This window comes from Nyctereutes procyonoides, unplaced genomic scaffold (assembly GCF_905146905.1).
Source record: "Nyctereutes procyonoides isolate TBG_1078 unplaced genomic scaffold, NYPRO_anot_genome, whole genome shotgun sequence".
Classification (NCBI taxonomy): Eukaryota; Metazoa; Chordata; class Mammalia; order Carnivora; family Canidae; genus Nyctereutes; species Nyctereutes procyonoides.
Genome location: NW_026575135.1, coordinates 45,154,864 through 45,175,346, shown reverse-complemented (window position 1 = coordinate 45,175,346; position 20,483 = coordinate 45,154,864). Strand labels below are relative to the sequence as shown.

The following is a 20,483-nucleotide window of genomic DNA, read 5'->3' as shown; positions in this document are numbered from 1 at the left end:
ATTACTACATGTAGTAAATACGTGTTTTTAAAGTGTTGAATGGTTGCCACTCATCTAGGTTAATATATGTATATACACACCCATGCCTTTTCTATTTCTCTAACTTACAAATTACATAGAAGTCAAACTCACATTTTAGAAAAATGTGATGACGTTCTTTGTTGTTTGATAGTAAGAGAACCAATTTAAATAAGCACATATTTTATGTGGGGGTAAAACAATGATTACACAAAATCTATTAGTACAGACCATTTATTGACTTATTTCTCTGCGGCAGGTACCTGGCTAATTATCATTTTACACATACCATCTTATTTAATCTTTATACACAATATTGTGAGGGACATACTACTATTATCCCCATCTTATTGATCAGGAAATTGAGGCTTAGAAAGGTTAAGTAAGTTGCGGTGGGACAGTGCAGCTGGGATTTGAACTCTAGTAAGATGATTTCAAGTGATTTTCAACCATTTAATGTTGCCCCCAAAGGGGGTTTTGGATCTGCTTAAAGCCATCTCTGTTGTGGACTGGGGATAGTTCTGTTCTAATTTGTATGACATAAATTGGGAAAAATAGAAAATGGCAGTATGGTATAGAGAAAGAGGAGAGGGCCCTGAATTCTAAAACATGGGTTCTCAGCCAGACTTTCTATTTACTAATGGGGTATGTGGTCTTCAGTAAGTCACTTAACTTCTCAGAGTCTCAATTTCCTTATCTGTAGTGTGGGGATGTTAATGATACAGCCCTACTATTTTTGTTGTAAAGATTAAGTCAAATAGATGATGGAAAAATGCTCCATCAATGGCCACTTACACAAAAATAATTTTGTTGCTCTTCTTGGGCATGGCATGGGATGGAAAGGTGATAGTTTCCCAGGTGCCCTTGCAAGGACCTATCCCTGATATCTGACATGGGCATTAATTGTTTCTTATGATACTGGCTTCACCTCTCCTCTATTGCCTTTATATCTATGTCTTTTCAAAAAAATTTTCCATTTCATCAGGTACCCAGAATGCTCCCCTCAGCACCCCAAACACCTTCAGTGTGAATCTTGTATTTTACAGCTATTGGAGCCATTACGCAATTCCTTTTAATGTTTTCCTTGGGTTCAATTACTTTTAAACTATTTCAGCGCAAGTAAGGCATTTTTCTTTTATAGGATTGTGCCATCAAAGTACTGAAGATATGGCCTCCTGATTTATATCACCATGTTGTTTCATAAATTAGGAATTTTCTCTGTACACACACTTATTAGTTTATAAGAACAAAATCTACACAATAGTTTCAATGTGGTATAATTATGTATTCTCACCTTAAAATGTTTCCATAAATAAGGAAAAAATTTGTATATTCTATCCATTTTCTTATCGAGAGTTGTTGATATTTTTAACAAACCAGTCTTTCATCTCTAGAAGGCTAGCTTCTCTTATAACTTAACTTATACATGAAAATGAATCCCAGGTTTAAGGAAAATATGGGTCTATGGTTTGCATTTGTCAGCATCTCAAAACTATCACATATTTTGGCAACACTTGTGGTCTTTGATCTAAAGATATTTGAATGGAACATTGGGGAAAATAAAGGATGGAATTTAGAATGAATGGTTAAAATGCATTAAATAATTTTCCATAGATTTCTTAACTCCTTTGGATCACAAGGTTTCTTAGTTTTATGATCATATGCAACATGTTCCCTAACTCTTTTTACCTTGAAAAGGCTATTTTTGTCAATATTGGTTTGATGTTAGAAGTAAATGGTTATTATAAGTATGATCTAAGTAGTTTCTTGGTTGTGCTTCTACCTACAAAGTCAAAAAGAATTATAAAGATTGGATCTTAGGAATCTCTCTAAACCCAAATTTTCATTTGATTTTTTTATCCAACCACCTTGGTAGTCGACTGATGCTTCCAAAACATTATTGATCTACATCTAGCCCTCAGTTCCTATTCTTCAGGGTTTTATTTTTTTTTTAAGTTTTTGTTTATTTATTTGTGTGTGAGAGAGCAAGTGAATGGAAGTAGGGGGAGGGGCAGAGGCAGAGGGAGAAGGAGACTCCCCGCTGAGCAAGGAGTCTGATTTGGGGTTCAATCCCAGAACCCCAGCATCATGACCTGAGCTGAAGGCAGCCTCTTAACTGACTAGCCACCCAGGTGCCCCCAATTCCTTCTGGTTTTAAAGACCAGTTTGATTCTATAATGTACCAGACTTTAATTATCTGGAGGACTGTTTTGCTGTTCTTGAAATCTTTTCATTTAGAAAACAGATTTAGGGGGTCTTGATCTATCCTTCCTTCACTTTTATTCACAAATAAATTTCTCATATAAAGATAATGTATTCCCTTGATCCTAAAAGGGGTTAACCATGACTCAAAGTTTGTGTCATGGGTCAAGGGTTTATAACTGACATAGTGAAATTATGGCTTCACCCCAATTTATTCATTCTTAACAGAAAGCAAATTCAAATCAGCTGTCATATTCTTTTGGTACTAGTAAAATATAAACCACAAATTCTTCTACAAAACAACATAAAGAAGAGGGCTCAAAAGGGAGAAAAGGGAATACAACTTCTTTGCTTTCTAAAAGGAAGAGTGAAACAATATGGGGAAATGTAACATATGACCTCTATGAAAACCTAAGTTTAATAAATAACTTGAAAGATATGTCCTTTAGTTTCTTTCAAAATAGATTTTTTAAGTAAGAAGAAAAATCCTGCATATCTCTAATCATGTACTGCATAGATAACTGTGAAGTGGTAATGGCAAATACCCATCTGACAATCATTCAGTCAACAAATATATACTTGGGAGATAAGTGTAAGGAACTAAGGTAGTCTCGGCAACAAGAAAAGTCAGAACTAGATAAAATAGATATGATGATGAGTAAACAGGTCAAGGACTTTGAAATAGGGGCTGAATTTACAACCTCCTTGAGCTTAATGCTCCTCACAAATAAAACGGAACCGTTTTGTGGATTAAATGAGTGATCCCTTAAGTGCTTAGTGATACTTTGATAACAGTGATGGTTCAGTAATGAGTGGCTACTGTGATCATTCTAAAACGATTAAGATGTAGAAGAGACATGCTAGCACTTACCGTTGATACAGAAAGAGTGAAATAAAGGCTAGAATATGGCCTTGTGATGTGGAGTCAGAAAGAAAGGAATGGCTCATTCTGACTAGGTCATCAGAGTAAGCTTAAAAAGTGAAATCCCCTCAAAGTGGGTGGCCAAAAATAGATGTGAGGAACACCAAGTGATCTAAAGGTTGGAAAACTCACTTGGTCAATAGGGACAGGCAACCTAGGGCCACAGTGGCTACGTTATCAGTAGTGGCATGAGCTGAGGCAAGTAAGTTGGTCCTCCTTGGTCTGTTTCTTCTTGTGTAAAATGGGAAAATAAGGTTTCTACCTCTGAAGATAACCGATAGTATAAAAAACATTAACACATGTAAAACAGGTAGATTTCCGGTGGAGAATAAAGAGTAATTGCTGTTGATTAAGGGTTCAGTATGTTTAACTATTATTATGGCTAAGAAACAGGGAGCTATGTCTATATTTAATAATGGAAGGGAGAGCACGTAGGAAAGGACATAAAAGAGTTGTAGAAAAAAGGACTCTGAAGTATGTATACAAAAAATAAAGGCAATTTAAAATAATTAAATTCTCATAAGCAACACCATAAAATATAAAGAGAGAAAAATACAGTCTCATGTTACACAAATAGTCCAGCCCTGAAATTATCTTACTGTTTCTATAAAAATTTCTAAAACACCACATGGAATTCAATTAACTTCAGAAAGCAATTATTGAGCACCTAGTATGATGTAAGTTACAAATGTGCATAATTCATTGCACATGCCCTCTGGGATTTCAAGGCATATGTGATCTGTACACATACAGCTAAATATGCTATGTGTGAACCTATTTTATAAGAACTCAGAGAATATAGTGTTTAACTCTTTCTTCAGGAAGAGGAATGGGAAATGAGCTTTAAAGGATTCTCCATAATTTCAACTCAGTTGTTTACAATATGAAGCAATCCCTATAAATGGATGAGTTGAGCAATATGTAAAATAGGGATAGGGAAGGTTTGGAAAACTGGATAGTGCATCCCAGTTAAAGGCATTCAAGTTCAAATTAAAAAAATGTCAACAAAACCATCTGACGCTAGTTTGCAGCCTTTGCAATACACAGGACAAGTGCTACTTGAGATGGATTAGGAAACAAGGTTGAACATAATCAAGAGAGGGGAATAGGTGCAATTCTAGAGTGGATAAATATTTACCAAGAGCCAGAGATGAAAGTACTTGGAATATGTAGCTAGTGGTAATAGCTAAGAGTGAACAATGAGGCATGAGGGAGACATCAGGCTAGATCAACAAAGAGCCAGGATCACAATGCTAGGTTCAAACTTCATCTTGAGCGCAACAAGAACCATCACGTTAGCTATTATGTATCCTTAACAGTATCATCTTAAGAGTTCAATGGTTTCTCAAGTCTTCACAAATAAAAATTTGTTATTATAAATGATTCTAACTCAGCAAATGAGAAAATGTGTTCTGTCACTGGGGAAAATTTGATGGAATTACCATAATGGAAAACATCTACATTTTTAAAAAATCCACGCAATTAAATATTGTCTACTTTTAACAGCTGGTTATTCATAGGATACATGACTCAAATCATATAGATTATAGCCAAGGTAATATTATCTTCTCCTGAGTTGTAAATATTCTTACAGCTTTTAAAACTTACTCAGTAATTACTATACTTATAATTTGATATTTCATATTTCTACATACTATGCAGTGCTCTAAGTGCTTTATCGTTTTATATCATTTCATTTAATCTCCATGAAATTCTTATTGTTATGGAGAGCATTACCAATTTACAGGTGAAGAAACAGAGGCCAGCAGATATGAAATAACTTGCCCAAAGGCCCACAACCCATAAGCGAACAATCCAGCATTTTACCGAGGCAAAATATGTATTTTCTCTTAAGAGTGTGTACTCCTAACTCTGAGTTTATATGCTCTTTATGAACTGACTGCTAGTTTGAGCTGGTCTTCCTTCCTATGCCCATAGAACCATTCTTCTAGGAACGTGGTAGACCCTATCCTTTGTGACTTTGCAAGGTCTTATCTGTGGTTACCACTAGGCTATCCTCCTAACTCTTTCTAGCTACTGACTATTGGAATTTCTTTTACTCACAGTAGCTCTTTTTAGTCCTGGCTCATTTATCAATAGACAGAACTACTGGAGGAATGTGCATCTTCTCTTTTTCTGCCCCCTCCTCCCTCTGTTTGGTCTACTACCAGACTTCATTTAAAACCTCCTCCATCCTCACATATCTGTTTGGCAGAAGGCTTGGGTTTGAGTTTGTCACTACTTTTTCATGACAGAGGGGGAAAAAAGTCAAATCCATCATACAAGAAATCATAACATGAAATACAGTATTTACATCCCAGAGTATTCATGTGATTATTTACAACATGATCATGGTTACCTGTCATCAATAACCCTTTGTGACATGTCTATTGTGGCTTCCTGCAAAGTTTCTTCCTGCTTAGAGATGATTTCTAAAATAGAATTTCTAGGGGTACCTGGGTGACTTAATCAGCTAAGTGTCTGTTTTCAGCTCAGGTCATGATTCCAGGGTCTTGGGGGAGAGCCCCACACTGGGCTCCCTGCTTGGTGGGGAGTCTGCTGCTACCTCTCCCCTCTGCTTATGCTCTGGCTTACTCTCTCTTTCTCAAATGAATAAATAAAATCTTAAAAAAACCCTAGCATTTCTTGGGGCCCCACACAAGCTTTCGCTGTCTGCAGTGACTTTTCTCTGCCACCTCCTCAGAAAAATTGTGCTCTGAAATTTTATTTTATTTATTCATGAGACACACACACACACAGAGAGAGAGAGAGAGAGAGAGAGAGAGAGAGAGAGAGGCAGAGACACAGGCAGAGGGAGAAGCAGGCTCCATTCAGGGAGACTGATGTGGGACTCAATCATCCTGGGTCTCTAGGATCAGGCCCTGGGCTGAAGGCAGTACGCTAAACCGCTAAACCACTGAGCCACCCCAGCTGCCCTGAAATTTTAACATTCACTGTGACCAAGTCAAGAATTCGTGATGCTTTGCATGGTAACAGTGCAGACATGGTCTCTCCTAAATAAAACAGCTAAGACTTCTCACAGGCACATGAGATAACCTATGGTTGAACAGAGATCATTTCCCAGAGCTCAGTTTATGCTGCATCTTTCCCTCATTGTTTCAAAGTCACTAATAAATTTCTTCTACCAATATATCTACTTTTCTGTTTAATACAAAGCTTCTCCAGAGCCTCAGGCACATGCACTTCCAAATGTCAACAGCTATTAGCTCTGCACATTCATCTTTGTTTCTTTGTTTTCTCTAAAGTTGTCTGTATCTCTTAGAAGTGAGTCCAGGTGGCTTAACATAACATAGGGCTCTGTGTAGTGTGTGTGTGTGTGTGTGTGTGTGTGTGTGTGTGTAGGAGTGTATGTATTTTCTCAAAATATCATTTAGATATCTATCTTATCTCTCCTACTTGCCTGCAAGATTTTTGGATCCAACTAAGGATCTAGCATAAAGCCTTACACTTTGTATATGATCAACAGAGGATAAATTGCATTTTTAAATTATCAGTCAATCAATCATTCAATCAAGTTTCCCAGGTCCTCCACTTTAATTCACAAGATTGGAAAACATATTTTGAGAGGGGGGACATGCTATATTTCAAATTGTAATGCAAATACAATGTCTTGTGAAAACTACTAAGTTAGGTTTCTTTAATTTTTATTTGTATTTTATAGATAGATAGATATGTCTGTATCTCTATCTATATGTACATCTCAGTGTTTGTGTATGTGCTTGTGTATACATCTCTGCATGTATGAATGCATGTATCCATGTGAATTGAATTTTTGCCATTAGGAATATGAGGGAAACCTTTCTTTAGTGAGCCAAAACTTCTGTTTCCCTATCCTGCGACCAAAATCCATCTGAAAACACTTCATGTGTGATCTTCATAATCAACTTGAGCAGGGGAACCACATCACCAGGCACAATGGCTGTTTGAGGTCTGCAAAGAAGTATGTATAACAGTATAGAGGGTCAAACAGGCAGGTGAACCAGAAACCTGCTGTCATGATGCAGAAGCCTTTATCAAATAAACAAAAATAATTTCTAGTGTTCCAGAATCATGCAAAACACTGCAACATAGTGTCAGGTTAAGAGCAATAAGTACTAGATTTTAAGACATGAGCTGGACTATGTCTGGCTTCCTAACTCTCAGTACTTGAACCAAACTCTGTAGCTTTTTTTCTGCTCTCTTCTCTTGATCTGACATATTGTTAAGAACATCAAACAGAATAAAGCATGGAAGAGTGCTTCGGAATTTGTAAAATACTCTGTAAATATACTGTGATGTTATTAGTTGAGTTGTGAAAAAATTGCTGGGGAAGAGAAATAAAACATCTCCTTGTTTAAATCCTGCTAGGCCACTGTTCAGCAATTACCATTGTAATGTGGGTTAGTTAGGTGAATTTTGTTGCTTTTATTCTGATCTATCTCTTGCCCCCATCTTTTGTAAAAACAGATGTCATTTCTAGGATCCAGGGTATTATGCTCAAGCATAATATGGGATGTGAGAGTGTTATACTATTAAGTGATGATAGAAGTGGTTTATGATAGATGCTTTCTTTCTTTTTTTTAAATATACTTAACCTACTGCATTTTACACATCTGTGAAAGAAATCATATTCTCTCATGTTTGAATAACCCAGTTTACAAATAACTATTATGATTATATGAACTATACATTCATATTGTGATATATAGAACTTGACTAGGTATCTTTAATAATATGTTAGTAATGATATTTGAGAGAGGAACTAAGGAACTGGTAAAAAACAGTTAAATACTAAAAAGCATATAAACACATATATAGTAGAACCTGAGTGGTGATAGAATGTTAGTCAGAATTAAGTAAAAAGTAATACTAAATTATAAAACATTTCAAAAGAAATCTAGACTCATTACTTCCAAGTATAAAAAGTAAATTCTTCTAAAATATAGGTCTTCATATCATATTAAATAAATTTTTAAGACTCAAATTAGTATATTTTCTATATGTGACTTGATAATACTAATAAGTAGAAGGTATCTTTAAGCAATAAGACACCTTCTTTAAAACCTTTTATATTTATAGTATTATTTTGTTCAGCAATTTTTTTCCTATAAATAGAAAAAAGGTTGTATCTTCCCAGGTCACAAGAACTTGTCAAATAATTCATCTATCTATCTATCTATCTATCTATCTATCTATCTATCTATCATCTATCTATCTATATCTATCTATCATCTTTTAAAGAATATTCGTCACAAAGATGAAACTTGAACCAAATTATAAGATTGATTCTTGATTATTTTCTGTTTCATATGTTTAATGCCATATGCACAGTTAATTTTGTTTTTATCTATTTATTTATTTTTGCTCCAAAGAGAGAACAGCATGAACCATAGTTGCTTATCATCTCCAGAGTGGAATATTCATCTCTATCAAATGCTTTCTATGAATGTCAGTATAGGCCTCATTTGACTAAAATCCACCTGTGTTATTTATAAAGAGGTCTACTTTCCCAGAATATCAAGAAGTTGGAAAGAGAATATCCAATGAGGAACAATTGATCTTTCTGTTTCCTCTCCAACCTTCTGACTATGAGAAAAACAAATGTTCTCAGAGGTTCTTACCTGCAGTGCACAACCATGGGACCCGCATCAGGAGGGTTACAGGTTTTGACTCTCCGTAAGAAAGCTAGGAAAGGTGTGGGGTGTTCTGGAACGCCGTGATCAGGCCAGGCGGTGAACTGGAATTGTCTTACTTCTCTCTTCTCGCTTGACCCATTCTGTGAAATAGGAAGACTCTGTGAAATTCTGCATTCCTACCCTCAGGCTGTAATGATGAGTAGTAACATGGAAAAGGTAACATGAAAATGTGCTACCTTAATTTCTCACCCTACCCCCATGACCTTTCGGAAGATGCACTCTTTGGAGTTATCAATGCCAAACTATTTGTAAATGACAACTATATGCTCAGGAAGATAAACATTCCTAGCTGAGAAGCATTACATTTTGCAGGTAAAATGTAATGCTTCCAGGACTGCTCCTGATATATTTTATAGAAAGAACTAGTTCTTCTTCATCTATTCTTCATTTGCCAAAACTTCTGTTCGGAGTGAGAGTTCCATATTTACTGATAAATCACTGGACAAGGAGAAAAATTGCTGAGTGGTAATGGAAGAATTATTTCATTCTTCACAGTTGCCAGTGGAATCAAGATTTAAGTATAGTCTTAAGATATTTGATTTCTCAAAGGACGCTTTCTTTAAATAATGGAAAGGGGAAAGGGGGAGAGAAAGAGAAACAAAAAAGGCAAACCTTGTAAAGTGCAAATGTCCGCACACAGTACGTGGCCAGTTCCACTGTATCGAGCAGCGTCACTTGGACCAGTCCATGGCTTTCCGTACCTCTACTGGGCCAATACTGGTCACACTTCACCTAGAAGAAACAAGTGACACATTCAGGGCAGATGCTCATCAATTTCTCTATTAGTTTCACTCTGAGTTGCTGTTGAAGGAAAACAGCTTTTTTGCATTTCATTTTATGTTGATCTTTTTCTGGCACGCATTCTTGTTATCCCAATATATGTAAATTACTGCTCTGATGCCAATATAAACCACATTTTTCAAACTGGTAGGAATACTAAGCAGTAACAGATTCAATTTTCCTGGAGAAAAATAAATTGCAGATTGTTGCTGAATAAAATAAGGAAAGAGGTATTTGAAACTTTAGAGTACTTGAAAAGAAAACACAAATTTGTTCTGGGATATACGTTATGAATCGCGTCAGGAGGATTATGCTCAGCCATTTAAACAACACAGTGAGATAGTGTTCATCCATCAAGGTTTAAAAGGCACAAGCTAGTTCATCTTGAACTATCATGATTTCCAAATATACTTGTTTAAATAAAAGTAGAATAATTTGTGAAGCTATCAAAGTATAATAAACAACACAGCATCGTAAAAAAATACAAGATAAATGGTATTTGTATCCAAAACAAATTAAATCTGTAATGTGTAGTGGAGAAAGAGCTGTGTGTTCTTTGAAACTGGTCTCAGCGGGTCATACACTAGTGCAAAGTTAAAATAATTTAAAATTCATTCATATCAGATAAATAATCTACAATTTCTACGTGAAGTTGAATAAAAACACATAAAAGGTATTCAAGCCAATTAGTTTAACATGCAACAGAAAAATAATTCCAGGTCTGGAATATGTTTCAAATTACTGACTATGTTCTGTGGGCATTAAAAAAACATAATAAAAATGACAAACACAACAGTATATTTTCTAGTAAGGTCATAGATACTAATATATTCACCAAATATTTATTAGCTCAGATTAAAAGAAAGAAAAAGATGGGAGTAATTCTTAACTGAAATGCATTTCTCTAGGTAAAGAAATCTAATACCATTTTATATTAGGAAACATACCTTGTAGTTGAGAAAGAAAGATTTAAAAGTCATAATCTGGATTTAAACAAAAGCAATGAGGCATTATTATCATAGACACTAGAATTTTTTGGTCCAGTGAATAGAATTGGTAATTATTTACTTTCATGTTGAATATAAATATTAGTAGCATTCTGTGAATAATACTATAATTTTTCTCTTTCATAGACATAGCATCTGCTCCACAAAGGATTCAGGCTCTTTTTATCTAGATCCTGAACCTTCTAAAAAAAAAAAAAAAAAGCAGAGATTTTATTCTCTAATTTTCTAGCCAATAAAATGTTGAAGACCACTTTAATGTACAGTTATATAGTAAGTGGACATTGAATTCACAAGGTTTGACTCTCGTGCTTTTATTTCAATGGTGAGGCCACACAAACATCACTTATTAAAACAAAAATGATTCAAGTAAGATGGGAAATTTTTGTCTTAATAGGAATTTTAAAAATATGCTTACATGTTCCGTAGATGCATAATATGTTCTTCTGTGTTTATATTTCTATGCTCTACTTGTTATTTCTAACAATAACACAAGGGAAAGACAATACTCTTTCAGGAGAATATTGATATAGCAATACCCTGACTCAGTGCCTCTGTATGTTCTCTGACCATCCATTAAAACATAAGTTGTATATTGGATGGAATTAACAGAGGATACCACCTGAGTAGAGCCAACAGTAGCCACGATTCAGATGAAAAGAAAATCACAAAAAGTATGCCAAAGGGACTGTTTTAAACCATAAAATAGATGTCAAGTTGATGTCTCACTGCACAAAAGTAACTTTGGAGACCTCTTACTGCAGCATTTGAGAGGATGCCAGCAATGTGTTAAGTTAAAAAAAAAATGAAGAGCGAAACTCAACTCATTACTTAACAGTTTCAGCTGGATGTCAACCCTTTCAAATCAAAATCAACAGATCAAATCCCACAGGGACAGTATCACTATGACAGATATAAAAACAGCAGGTTAATGCAATGAAATGATCTATGAGGTCAGTATGATGCACTGAACCAAATTCAATGCAATTTTACTTCAAAGCTGGGAATTGATTATCATCAGACCTTTGGGCGAGATAAGACAAAGGAAATGGAGGAAAAGAACATAAGCCAGCTTTTGTGTGACCTCTGGAAAAATCATTTCATTATCTAGCGACTTTCCATCTACAACTCTACCCCATACGTAAGATATAGGAAAAACTGAAGTTACACTAATTATTCTCATAGTTCTAATATTAAGTTTAAAACTGCAACTATTATTAACTTAGACTCTAGCTCCTTTAGGAAAAAAGAATACCAGAAAATATTACTATAAAGAGTTAATGTTGTGTACATTTTCAGCTAAAGAAGAAGAAAGCTTTTGTACTAATTTAAATAATGTATTTGAATCTTACTTTTTACAACAACAACAAAACTACACACACACACACACACACACAGACAGACACACACACACACAAACCTGCTCTAAAATGTTTCAAATTCAACAGCAAAAAACTGGGAGCAATATTTTAAAGCAAATATATTTAAACATTGTTGTTTTCTCTCAAGAAATATTTTACAAAGGGAGCTTATGAAAAAATAAATATTTGAATGTATCTACACATGCACACATATGGTCTCAGAAACAGGATTAGAAGCTGTCCCCAGGCTTCTCAAAACAGTTACAGCAATGCACTCTTCCCTTCACTAGTAAGTACCTGGGCACTCTTTTCTCCTCCTCCTTCTCTGAATAGCCCCTACGCTTTCATCTGCTTTCTAAGGGATCCATTTAAAGGCTCAGATTTATCAACATTCTTTTAAGTCCTTCATTTTTAGCTATATACTAAACAAATTATTCTGATTTCAACATTAGAAAGTAATTGGGAAGTGTAGTGAGGGGGGAAAAGGGCACAGGAGAACGGTTAGAAGTGATTTTTTTTTTCTAATTATCCAATACAAATGAACTTGCTCCATTCTCTCTCTTGAAATGTTTTACTTTGACAATAGTAAACCTTTTTTCTCCCCTGGGAGAAAATCTCTGGAAGGTATTTCTAGAGTTACTACTTTTGGGCTTTGTGCACAGAGCCCAGTGTGGGAGGCTCCTCTCTGTGCATCTAAGAACTAGAAGGCGGTAGCTCCTGAATAAAAATACTGATGCTTGTCTTTTCTTATTTGATTCTGAAGTGATTGACTACAAATGATCTCCAGGACTGAAGCATAGAAGGTTGGGCAATCTGACTAGAGACCAGGTAATGGCTTCTTTATTTGTAGGGCCAAAGCAGCCTCATCTGTTAAATCGGTAGAATATCTCCAGCATGACAGGTCTATCATAAGGCTCAAAGACCATGCACCTGAAACTCTAAACCCAACAGGCATTCAACAGGCAACAGCTATTATTAATTCTCAGATTGTGTTTTCGATTTTTATGGTTGTTGTTATAAAAATGTAATCATTCTAAATTGAAAAAAAAGAAGCATGTTATTAATCCCAGTGGACATGTATTTAGGACTTGAGAGGTGGAAGGCAAGGTCTTAGCAACTGTGGGGGCATCAAAGTGAAATGAGATGCCCTCTTACCCCCAATTCATCAGCTTTACTGGCTAAAACAATATAAAGGTATGCTTACATCTGCTGGTTCTTCAAAAGCATAGATGTGAGGTTTCCAGGTAACTCCCTTGCTCTACCTGGGTCCTAGTCAGATGTGAGCAGGGAATGTATTAGTGTCTGCGGTGAAAAAGGAGAGAAGCAGAACATGCTACCCAAGCTGTGGTTTAGGAACCTCACCCAGTAACTCAATTTGAAGCCTAACCTAAATAAGACAGTTCATATTTCTGTCTGAATTTGGGGGATATATTTATTTTTATTATTACAAAGGGATTACCCATATGTGGTAGCTTCATTTCTTCATAATTATGGAAAGAACAAGTTGACCATCACTAACTGTATGCTATGGAATTAATTCATACCACCTCTTTCATGGCAATCTATTAAAAGCAAATTGATGGAAAGATAAAAATTGTCACTGGAAATATGAGATAGGATTTATCCAGTAGGTCTGCTGACTGTGCTTCGGGGAAATGCTTTCTTTCTAGTCTCTTTTCACTTCCATATGGCTTATCTTGGAAGTGCCTGGAACACCACAGACACTCAAAAACTAGAAGCCAGTTTTATAATCAACTACACTGTGGTCTACATTAGCTTATTTTTAAATTGCCCAAAACTTTCTGAAACCAAAACCTTCTCATTTTAATAAAGACTTCTTGAGCATGGCAGCATGGTGAAGCATCAGAATTGCAAAGGTAACAAACCAATACCTCCAAAGGGTCCCAGCATCACTAATGCAAAATCCACGTACTATATAGTACTTTGAAAATCTTACCTAGGACCAGATTATTTAGCCAAAGAAGAACTTAGAATAAACAGTAAATGATAGATGGAAAAGTATAACTGTTGCTGAAATTAACTGGAAAAATTAGTATCTACTATGTTTGGGCAGAGGAACCTTCTATAAGGAGCAGTTAGAAAGTATGCTAACATTAGATAATACAAGTCAAAGTTGGTATTGGGAATATGGAAATGTTAATATGCCCTTGTCAATACACATTCTGTAAGGGAGGATATAATAAAAGGAAGTTTCAGATAATTATGAGGATATGTTTTAGTGGATGGATAAATTATATGCTGAGCTGTTTATTTTTATAGGTTATAATATCTTTCCTTGGCAGTTTTAAAGACCAGCTTCAATATTTGACTATCTAAAAATAAGTATGGAGATGATTCTATTCTCTTTCAGCGATGTCATTCCTTTCACTCAACTAACATTTGGCCATATCTATTTTCGAATGGCAAAAGGGTAGTCTGGTTTGTGTATTTCCCCTCTTCATTTTCTCTTTGCTGACCATTATGTACTGGAGATCAAGGACACAGAATAGCTGAAATGAGAGTAATATTAAAGCATTTAACCACCAGTGTAGTGATAGATTTTCATAAATAAAACTGGAAAGATGAAAAATCTTATTCTCTAAATAAACCAAATTATTCATATAAAACTGCTTATCAGTTCATTGAACCATTTGAACACTTTCTAAACCATTTATTAATTCAAAAATTGATATTTCCTTTTGTTTGATGTGTGCTCTAGACTAAATATTTGTGTCCCCCCCCTGCCAAAACAACAACAACAAACAAACTTCATAGGTTGAAATTTAATTCCTAGTTTGATTATGAGGAGCTGAGCCTTTGGGAGGTGATTAGGTCTAGAGTGGAGCCTTCATGAATAGGCTTCATGCCTTATAATAGAGACTCTGGAAGCTCCCTCACCCCTTCCACCATGTTAGGATAAAACAGGAAGAGAGTTTTTTGTGAGTGAGGAAGTGGAGCTTCACCAGATACCAAAATCTGCTGGCTTCTTGATCTTACACTTCCCGGTTTCCAGAACTGTGAGAAATAACTTTGAAGCCATCCAATCTATGGCATTTGGTTGTAGCAGCCTGAACAGACTAGGACAATGTGTCTGCCAGAAGTTCATACAGGGAGCTGCACTAAACTTTTCTAATGACTCCCCCCCATTAAATTGACAGTCATTATATCTCAAGTTTCTGGCACTCTGTTGTAACCAGAGGAAAACACTATAAAGTACCCCTTTGTCATGGCGAGGTGGTACTTAAATGTCAGCTCTTCCCATGTAGCTGTGGCCCTTAGAGTTTGCACCTCAGCCTGAATCACACCTGGAAGCAGGTGGGTGCTCTACAGAGCCATACTATCACCTCTGTGTCTGCTTGGATCCGCTCGGTGGCTGCCTATGGCCTGGCAACACTCCAGTGTCACTGTCATTGAGCAATATATCAGGCAACTTAAAGTTTCAGTGAAAAGATAATTTCTGTATATTGGTACTATTGATACATTTTAGCATTTTAACAACCAGTATAATTATACTGTTGCATACCCGCTGAACCTCACCTTTGCCTAAACACAGAGAATAATTCACACTTCTTACGATTTTCGAAGTGACCTCATCAGCTTGGGAGTGCTATACACATGAATGTGGACAATGAGACGGGCTTTGTACAATGTCACCAAGAGCAAAATTGCATTCTCCCAGTTCAGCTTTTCCCTAGGCCATGATGCCTCTAATTCATTTTCACAGGAATGTTTCTTTTGGGCCAGAATCAGTAGGCTGCCATTCTAAATAGAGGAGATGGGGGTAGGGAAAGAAGGTAGAAAATCCAAGAAGCTAACACAGTAAGAAAGTGGTGGGATGCTTTCTCTTTTATCTGACATTGTGTCTGTTGACTAGAGAAAACCAAGAGTGTGGAACTCGCTAGATAAGAACCCAAACATCCTTTAGGTTGCCAATATGAGCACCATTCTTTTTGTTGCCAGTGTCCTATTTACATTAAATATCCACCACTTTTCAAAAACAATCCCATACATCATGCAGACTCCAAAGGCAATGTTTGTGCTGCCGTTTCTACAGTTGCTTAAGGAAAAAGCAGTTTCTGTTGCCCTAGATAGGCAGTGCTTTAGGCTGCAGTTTGAGAAATTAAATGTTCGAGGCCTTCGGCGCTTCCAGTTCTATTTGGAAAAGGACAGAGACCTGGCATTTGGAAAGCATTTGCTCTCCATTAAATTTACCGAACCTTGACAAACCAGAGGGGCCAAGAATTAGTCTGCTGCTGGCCAAGGCTGGGCCTTCCAAAACCGATAACGACAATGAAAACAATAACACTGCCATTTATAATCTTCAACAGGAGTCTGCCAACTTCTAACCCAAAAGGACCTCACAATCTGAAAAGAATCTCAAGATGTGTTTTACAAGAAAACAAGAAAACATTTTATCAGAACCTCCTTCTTTGCCTAGAATTGCCCTCTTGGCCACACAACCAAACGTGAACATGTCTCACCTTCACTCTCTGTTGGGGGAAATATACTAAGGTGACATTCAAGGACAGGGGAGGACATTGGTGGTGGAGGGAATGATCAATAGGTCAGAAGTGCTCCACCCATCCAATGTCAAGCCTCTGTATTCTAACTCCCTAAACTATTAACACAGTGTAGTTAACAGCATCCCAGTGCCTTAGGCCTTGACATTCATTAGCACAAACAACACAATTTAGTGGAGCAGGGAATTTTCTGTGCAATGACCTAAGATAAACTAAAGTCACGATGCACAAAACATCTGATCTGCTCTAGCAACTGGTTGCATAATTTTCTATTTGAGAACAGAAAATGGGATTTAATCTGGAAGCCAAGTATAGAATTCCTCACTTTTAACTCTGTTTACACCACTAATTGATGTGGCCCACACTGAATGACAATTTAAGTCATGCCCCCTTTGTTGAGGGTCAAAATTTCACTCCTCATCCTCAACATTTATAGCACTAATAACAGCACAATTCCACACTAATAGCACTTTAGGTGATTCAACTTCCACTATAAAGCTTGCAAGACAACAGAAGTGACTGAACATCAACCATGGGCAGTAAGTAAGGGCAAGCTGGTGAGGCCAAGACAAAGCCAGATATCCCTTAGCCTTGGTTAAGCTGTTCCAATTTGTAACACTAATTAAGGCTGCTGAAGAATTTGTTAAGCATGACGCTTCCACACTTCCTCTGTCTTGTATTCCTTAGGATGGGAAACAAAGTAGAAAAGAAAGAGCTAAAAGCAAATAGATGACGGTGTGGGGGGGGGGCGAGGGGGAAGAAGGACAATCACCCACTAAATAATAGAGGTTCCTGGGCCAAGAGTCACCTTGGCAAGTCCTACCTTGGAGCCTCTAATGGTTCAAGTGAGGCTGCCAACCATGTGTCCTAGTTGCCCACAAATAACACCCTTGGAGTGGAAATCCCAGCTGTATACATTTACTCTCCTATGAGTGCTTCATTTTTTCCGAGTTTTTTTCTTCCCTCCATGTGGTTGCCCAAACCAATTCATGTGCTTACTGGCATGTTATGAAACATGGAAACAATTAGAGACCACATTCTAGGGCATGAGAGAATGACTTGCTACAGAATCAATGAACTATGCAGAACTTGAGAGGATTTGGCAAAAAAAAGATGGAAATTGTAGAATAAGACCTACTAACAATATCTCATGTCACAAAGCACATTTTACAAAGCTTTAAACTTATCTCTGTGTTAAACGTATCTGCAGCAATTGTATTTTACTTTCAAAATCTCCAGTTTATAGCCTTATATTTTGTTTTGTTTCTTTACATATCCAAATGAAACTCAGAAAATATTCAATGTACACATTCTGTCTTCAGGGCTGATAGCTGAATGCACACACTATGCAAATAGTCTTCTTGGTTAAGTTTGGAATTCTTGCAAGGCCACATATGAGGAGTTTGAAAACCAAAAGGCCAATTTAAGTCCTAAGCTATCACACTTGGAAGGGCTTCTTTAGCCAATAAAATGCTAAGAACGGTCAGCTCTTTAACAAAAAGCTAGTGAAACTTCTAACACATGCTAATGAACCAAGGAGCCTTTTGTATGAGTGCGCTGCTCTAACTTGGCAAAGGTTCTAAGCGCACTGCTGCTTCATCAACCAAAGGCCTGAGTGATGATGCAGAGCACGAAGCTAGAGAACACAGGAGGTAGGTACTACGACGTGAGTCCCCTGGCACAGTCAAGTAAATAAGGGAATGAGGAGGGGTTACGCAAAACCGAGTCAAAAGGAAACGTGGCATCAAGAATATATTACCTTTAGTGACAATTATTACTACGTGTATTTCTTGTTGATATTACTATTTTCACATTGTAACCATTTTCATGCTGTGGTTGCAGAGGAGGCTGCAGCCAGGATGCCCTTGTGGCCCCTGTCCTGGGGAAGGCAAGAGCAAAAGGAGCCTCCGTTACGAGCTCTGCTTGAACACTGTACACGGTTGTTACACTGGCAACCGCTGGCGGAATTCACCATGAGCAGTGACTCTGTGATACCGCTCAGGGTTCACTGTCAGCCGCGGAGAAACAAACCCATTGCATTTGGGGAAAACAAAACAAAACAAAAATAAAAACAACCCCAAAACTGAATTATCTGAGAAGCAGCTTTAGGAGAAACAGGTTATATATATATATATATATATATATATATATATATATATATATATATATATTTAGAGATTTTATTTATTTATTCATGAGAGAGACACAGGCAGAGAGAGAAGCAGGCTCCATGCAGGGAGCCCGACGTGGGACTTGATCCCAGGTTTCCAGGATCATGCCCTGGGCCGAAGGCAGCGCTCAACTGCTGTGCCACCTGGGCTGCCCAGAAATTGATTATATAGATACAACCTCCCAGCTCTATCTCAACCAAACACTAACAGGTGAGATTCACTGAGATCTCACTGAGGTGAGATTCACCCGTCATATCCCTTACCTTGGTGAATACTCACAAGAATCTCTCTATGTAGTTTAAAAGGGACAAATGAGATTTTCCCAGTAAACTGCCAAGAAGCACCATAGCTGGAATCGAAACTCAGACATTTGACTGCAAGGCACCCCTACTTGGGACTGTGTCAGATCATTCTCTTCTCTCTGATGGTGGTATTCCTAGGTAGTCTTGTGAACTCTCATCTATCTTCTCTTTCCTTTCCTCTTCTCTCCCCCACACCAAATCGCCAGTCAACATATACTCCTGCATACAAGTATTCTGCAGTACACAGAAATGTTTACGTACGCACACACACACACTTTTTTTCCCCCCACATACCATGGGGGTGGTGGTGAATATTATTTCAAGAACCTAAGCCTTCATCAGAATAATGAAATTTTGGGCGTCAGCCCTTGGAGAGGTGTCTTGTTTTAACCACCTGGATCCCTTTATGAGGGAGACTAGTCTGCAGGCAGTCTGTCCCTAAATAAAGCCAGACTGGTTCAAACATCTGCTTTGTAGTTGGCTATTGGGAATCAAAAATTGTTGAGTCCCCAGATCAGCCCACATAACCCACAGAGTTTCTAAATAATAAAGCTATGTATTTCAGCAACAGCCACTATTTAGAGAAACTAAATCCAAGTTCTTATTTGTGAATCCAGGCATGCCATCTCCTTTCTCCCTCGACTTTTGGTGAAAGAGCAACTGGATAGGGAAAAAGTGAGGTGGGAGGATGTGAAGGAGAAGATGGAAGAGCAGGTGAGATATTTTGGGGAATGTTTTGCTAGATTTCTCGGTCATTTATTTGGTCATTTATTCTCGAGTCTTCTAGAATGGGGAAAATAGGGCTTTGGTGCCTTCTGGGTCAGGGCTCATTTGTATGGTCAGATTGATGATGTTGAAATTCCTTAACATTGGCTTATGCAGGTCATCATAAGTTGGGTACAGACTGAACCACCACAGAATAAAAATCACAAGACAGCATTTTAATTGGCTTCCTTAGGCCATTTAACAAAGGAGAAAGCTAACTTGCAAGAGCAAAGAGTAATTAATGAAGGGAGCAAACAGAGGTTCATTTAGTAACTTCAAAATAAGTTCCTCTGTCTGAGGAGGGGAAAAAAAGGTAGCCTGCAACATAAAGATAAACTGCAGGTATTTAAGTCACAATGCCTTCCGCCAAGAATTGCTCATTACCATCAGATGCTGCGGTGGCAGTGGGACCAGTTAGAACTAACTTTATTATTAGAAGCAATTAGGGAGAAAAGGGGCAGAATTTCATTTGGTTATTTCAAAACAAGTTTCTGTGCACGGTTTAATGAAGGCCTGCAGTGTCAAGATAAAATGTGTGTTTTACTGAAAACAGCTTTTGCAAATGACTGCTTGTTACCAGCCGGTATCTCCAGGCAGAGCGGTCTGGGTAGGTTGGATTTACATGCATGCTGTAATATAATAGTTCAGCTGTCTCAGCTTCACAGAAATGTTAACAGGCAATATGGCCTGATGGTTAAGTACATGTGTTCTGGAGCCAGACTGCCTATCTTCAAATCCTCAC

General features: G+C 37.2%; 1 protein-coding gene across 16 annotated transcripts in view; it reads right to left on the bottom strand.

Annotated features, from left to right (window-relative positions):
- The window catches only part of PTPRD (protein tyrosine phosphatase receptor type D), a 504,675-nt gene that overhangs the window by 41,426 nt on the left and 442,766 nt on the right, over positions 1 to 20,483 (bottom strand). For all 16 annotated transcript variants that reach the window (XM_055302389.1, XM_055302395.1, XM_055302392.1 and 13 more), the window contains 2 exons: positions 9,451 to 9,570; positions 8,764 to 8,918 (listed from right to left, as the gene is read on the bottom strand). In XM_055302389.1, coding sequence (XP_055158364.1) covers positions 8,764 to 8,918; positions 9,451 to 9,570 — 275 coding nt within the window. The remainder of the gene's footprint in view (positions 1 to 8,763; positions 8,919 to 9,450; positions 9,571 to 20,483) is intronic.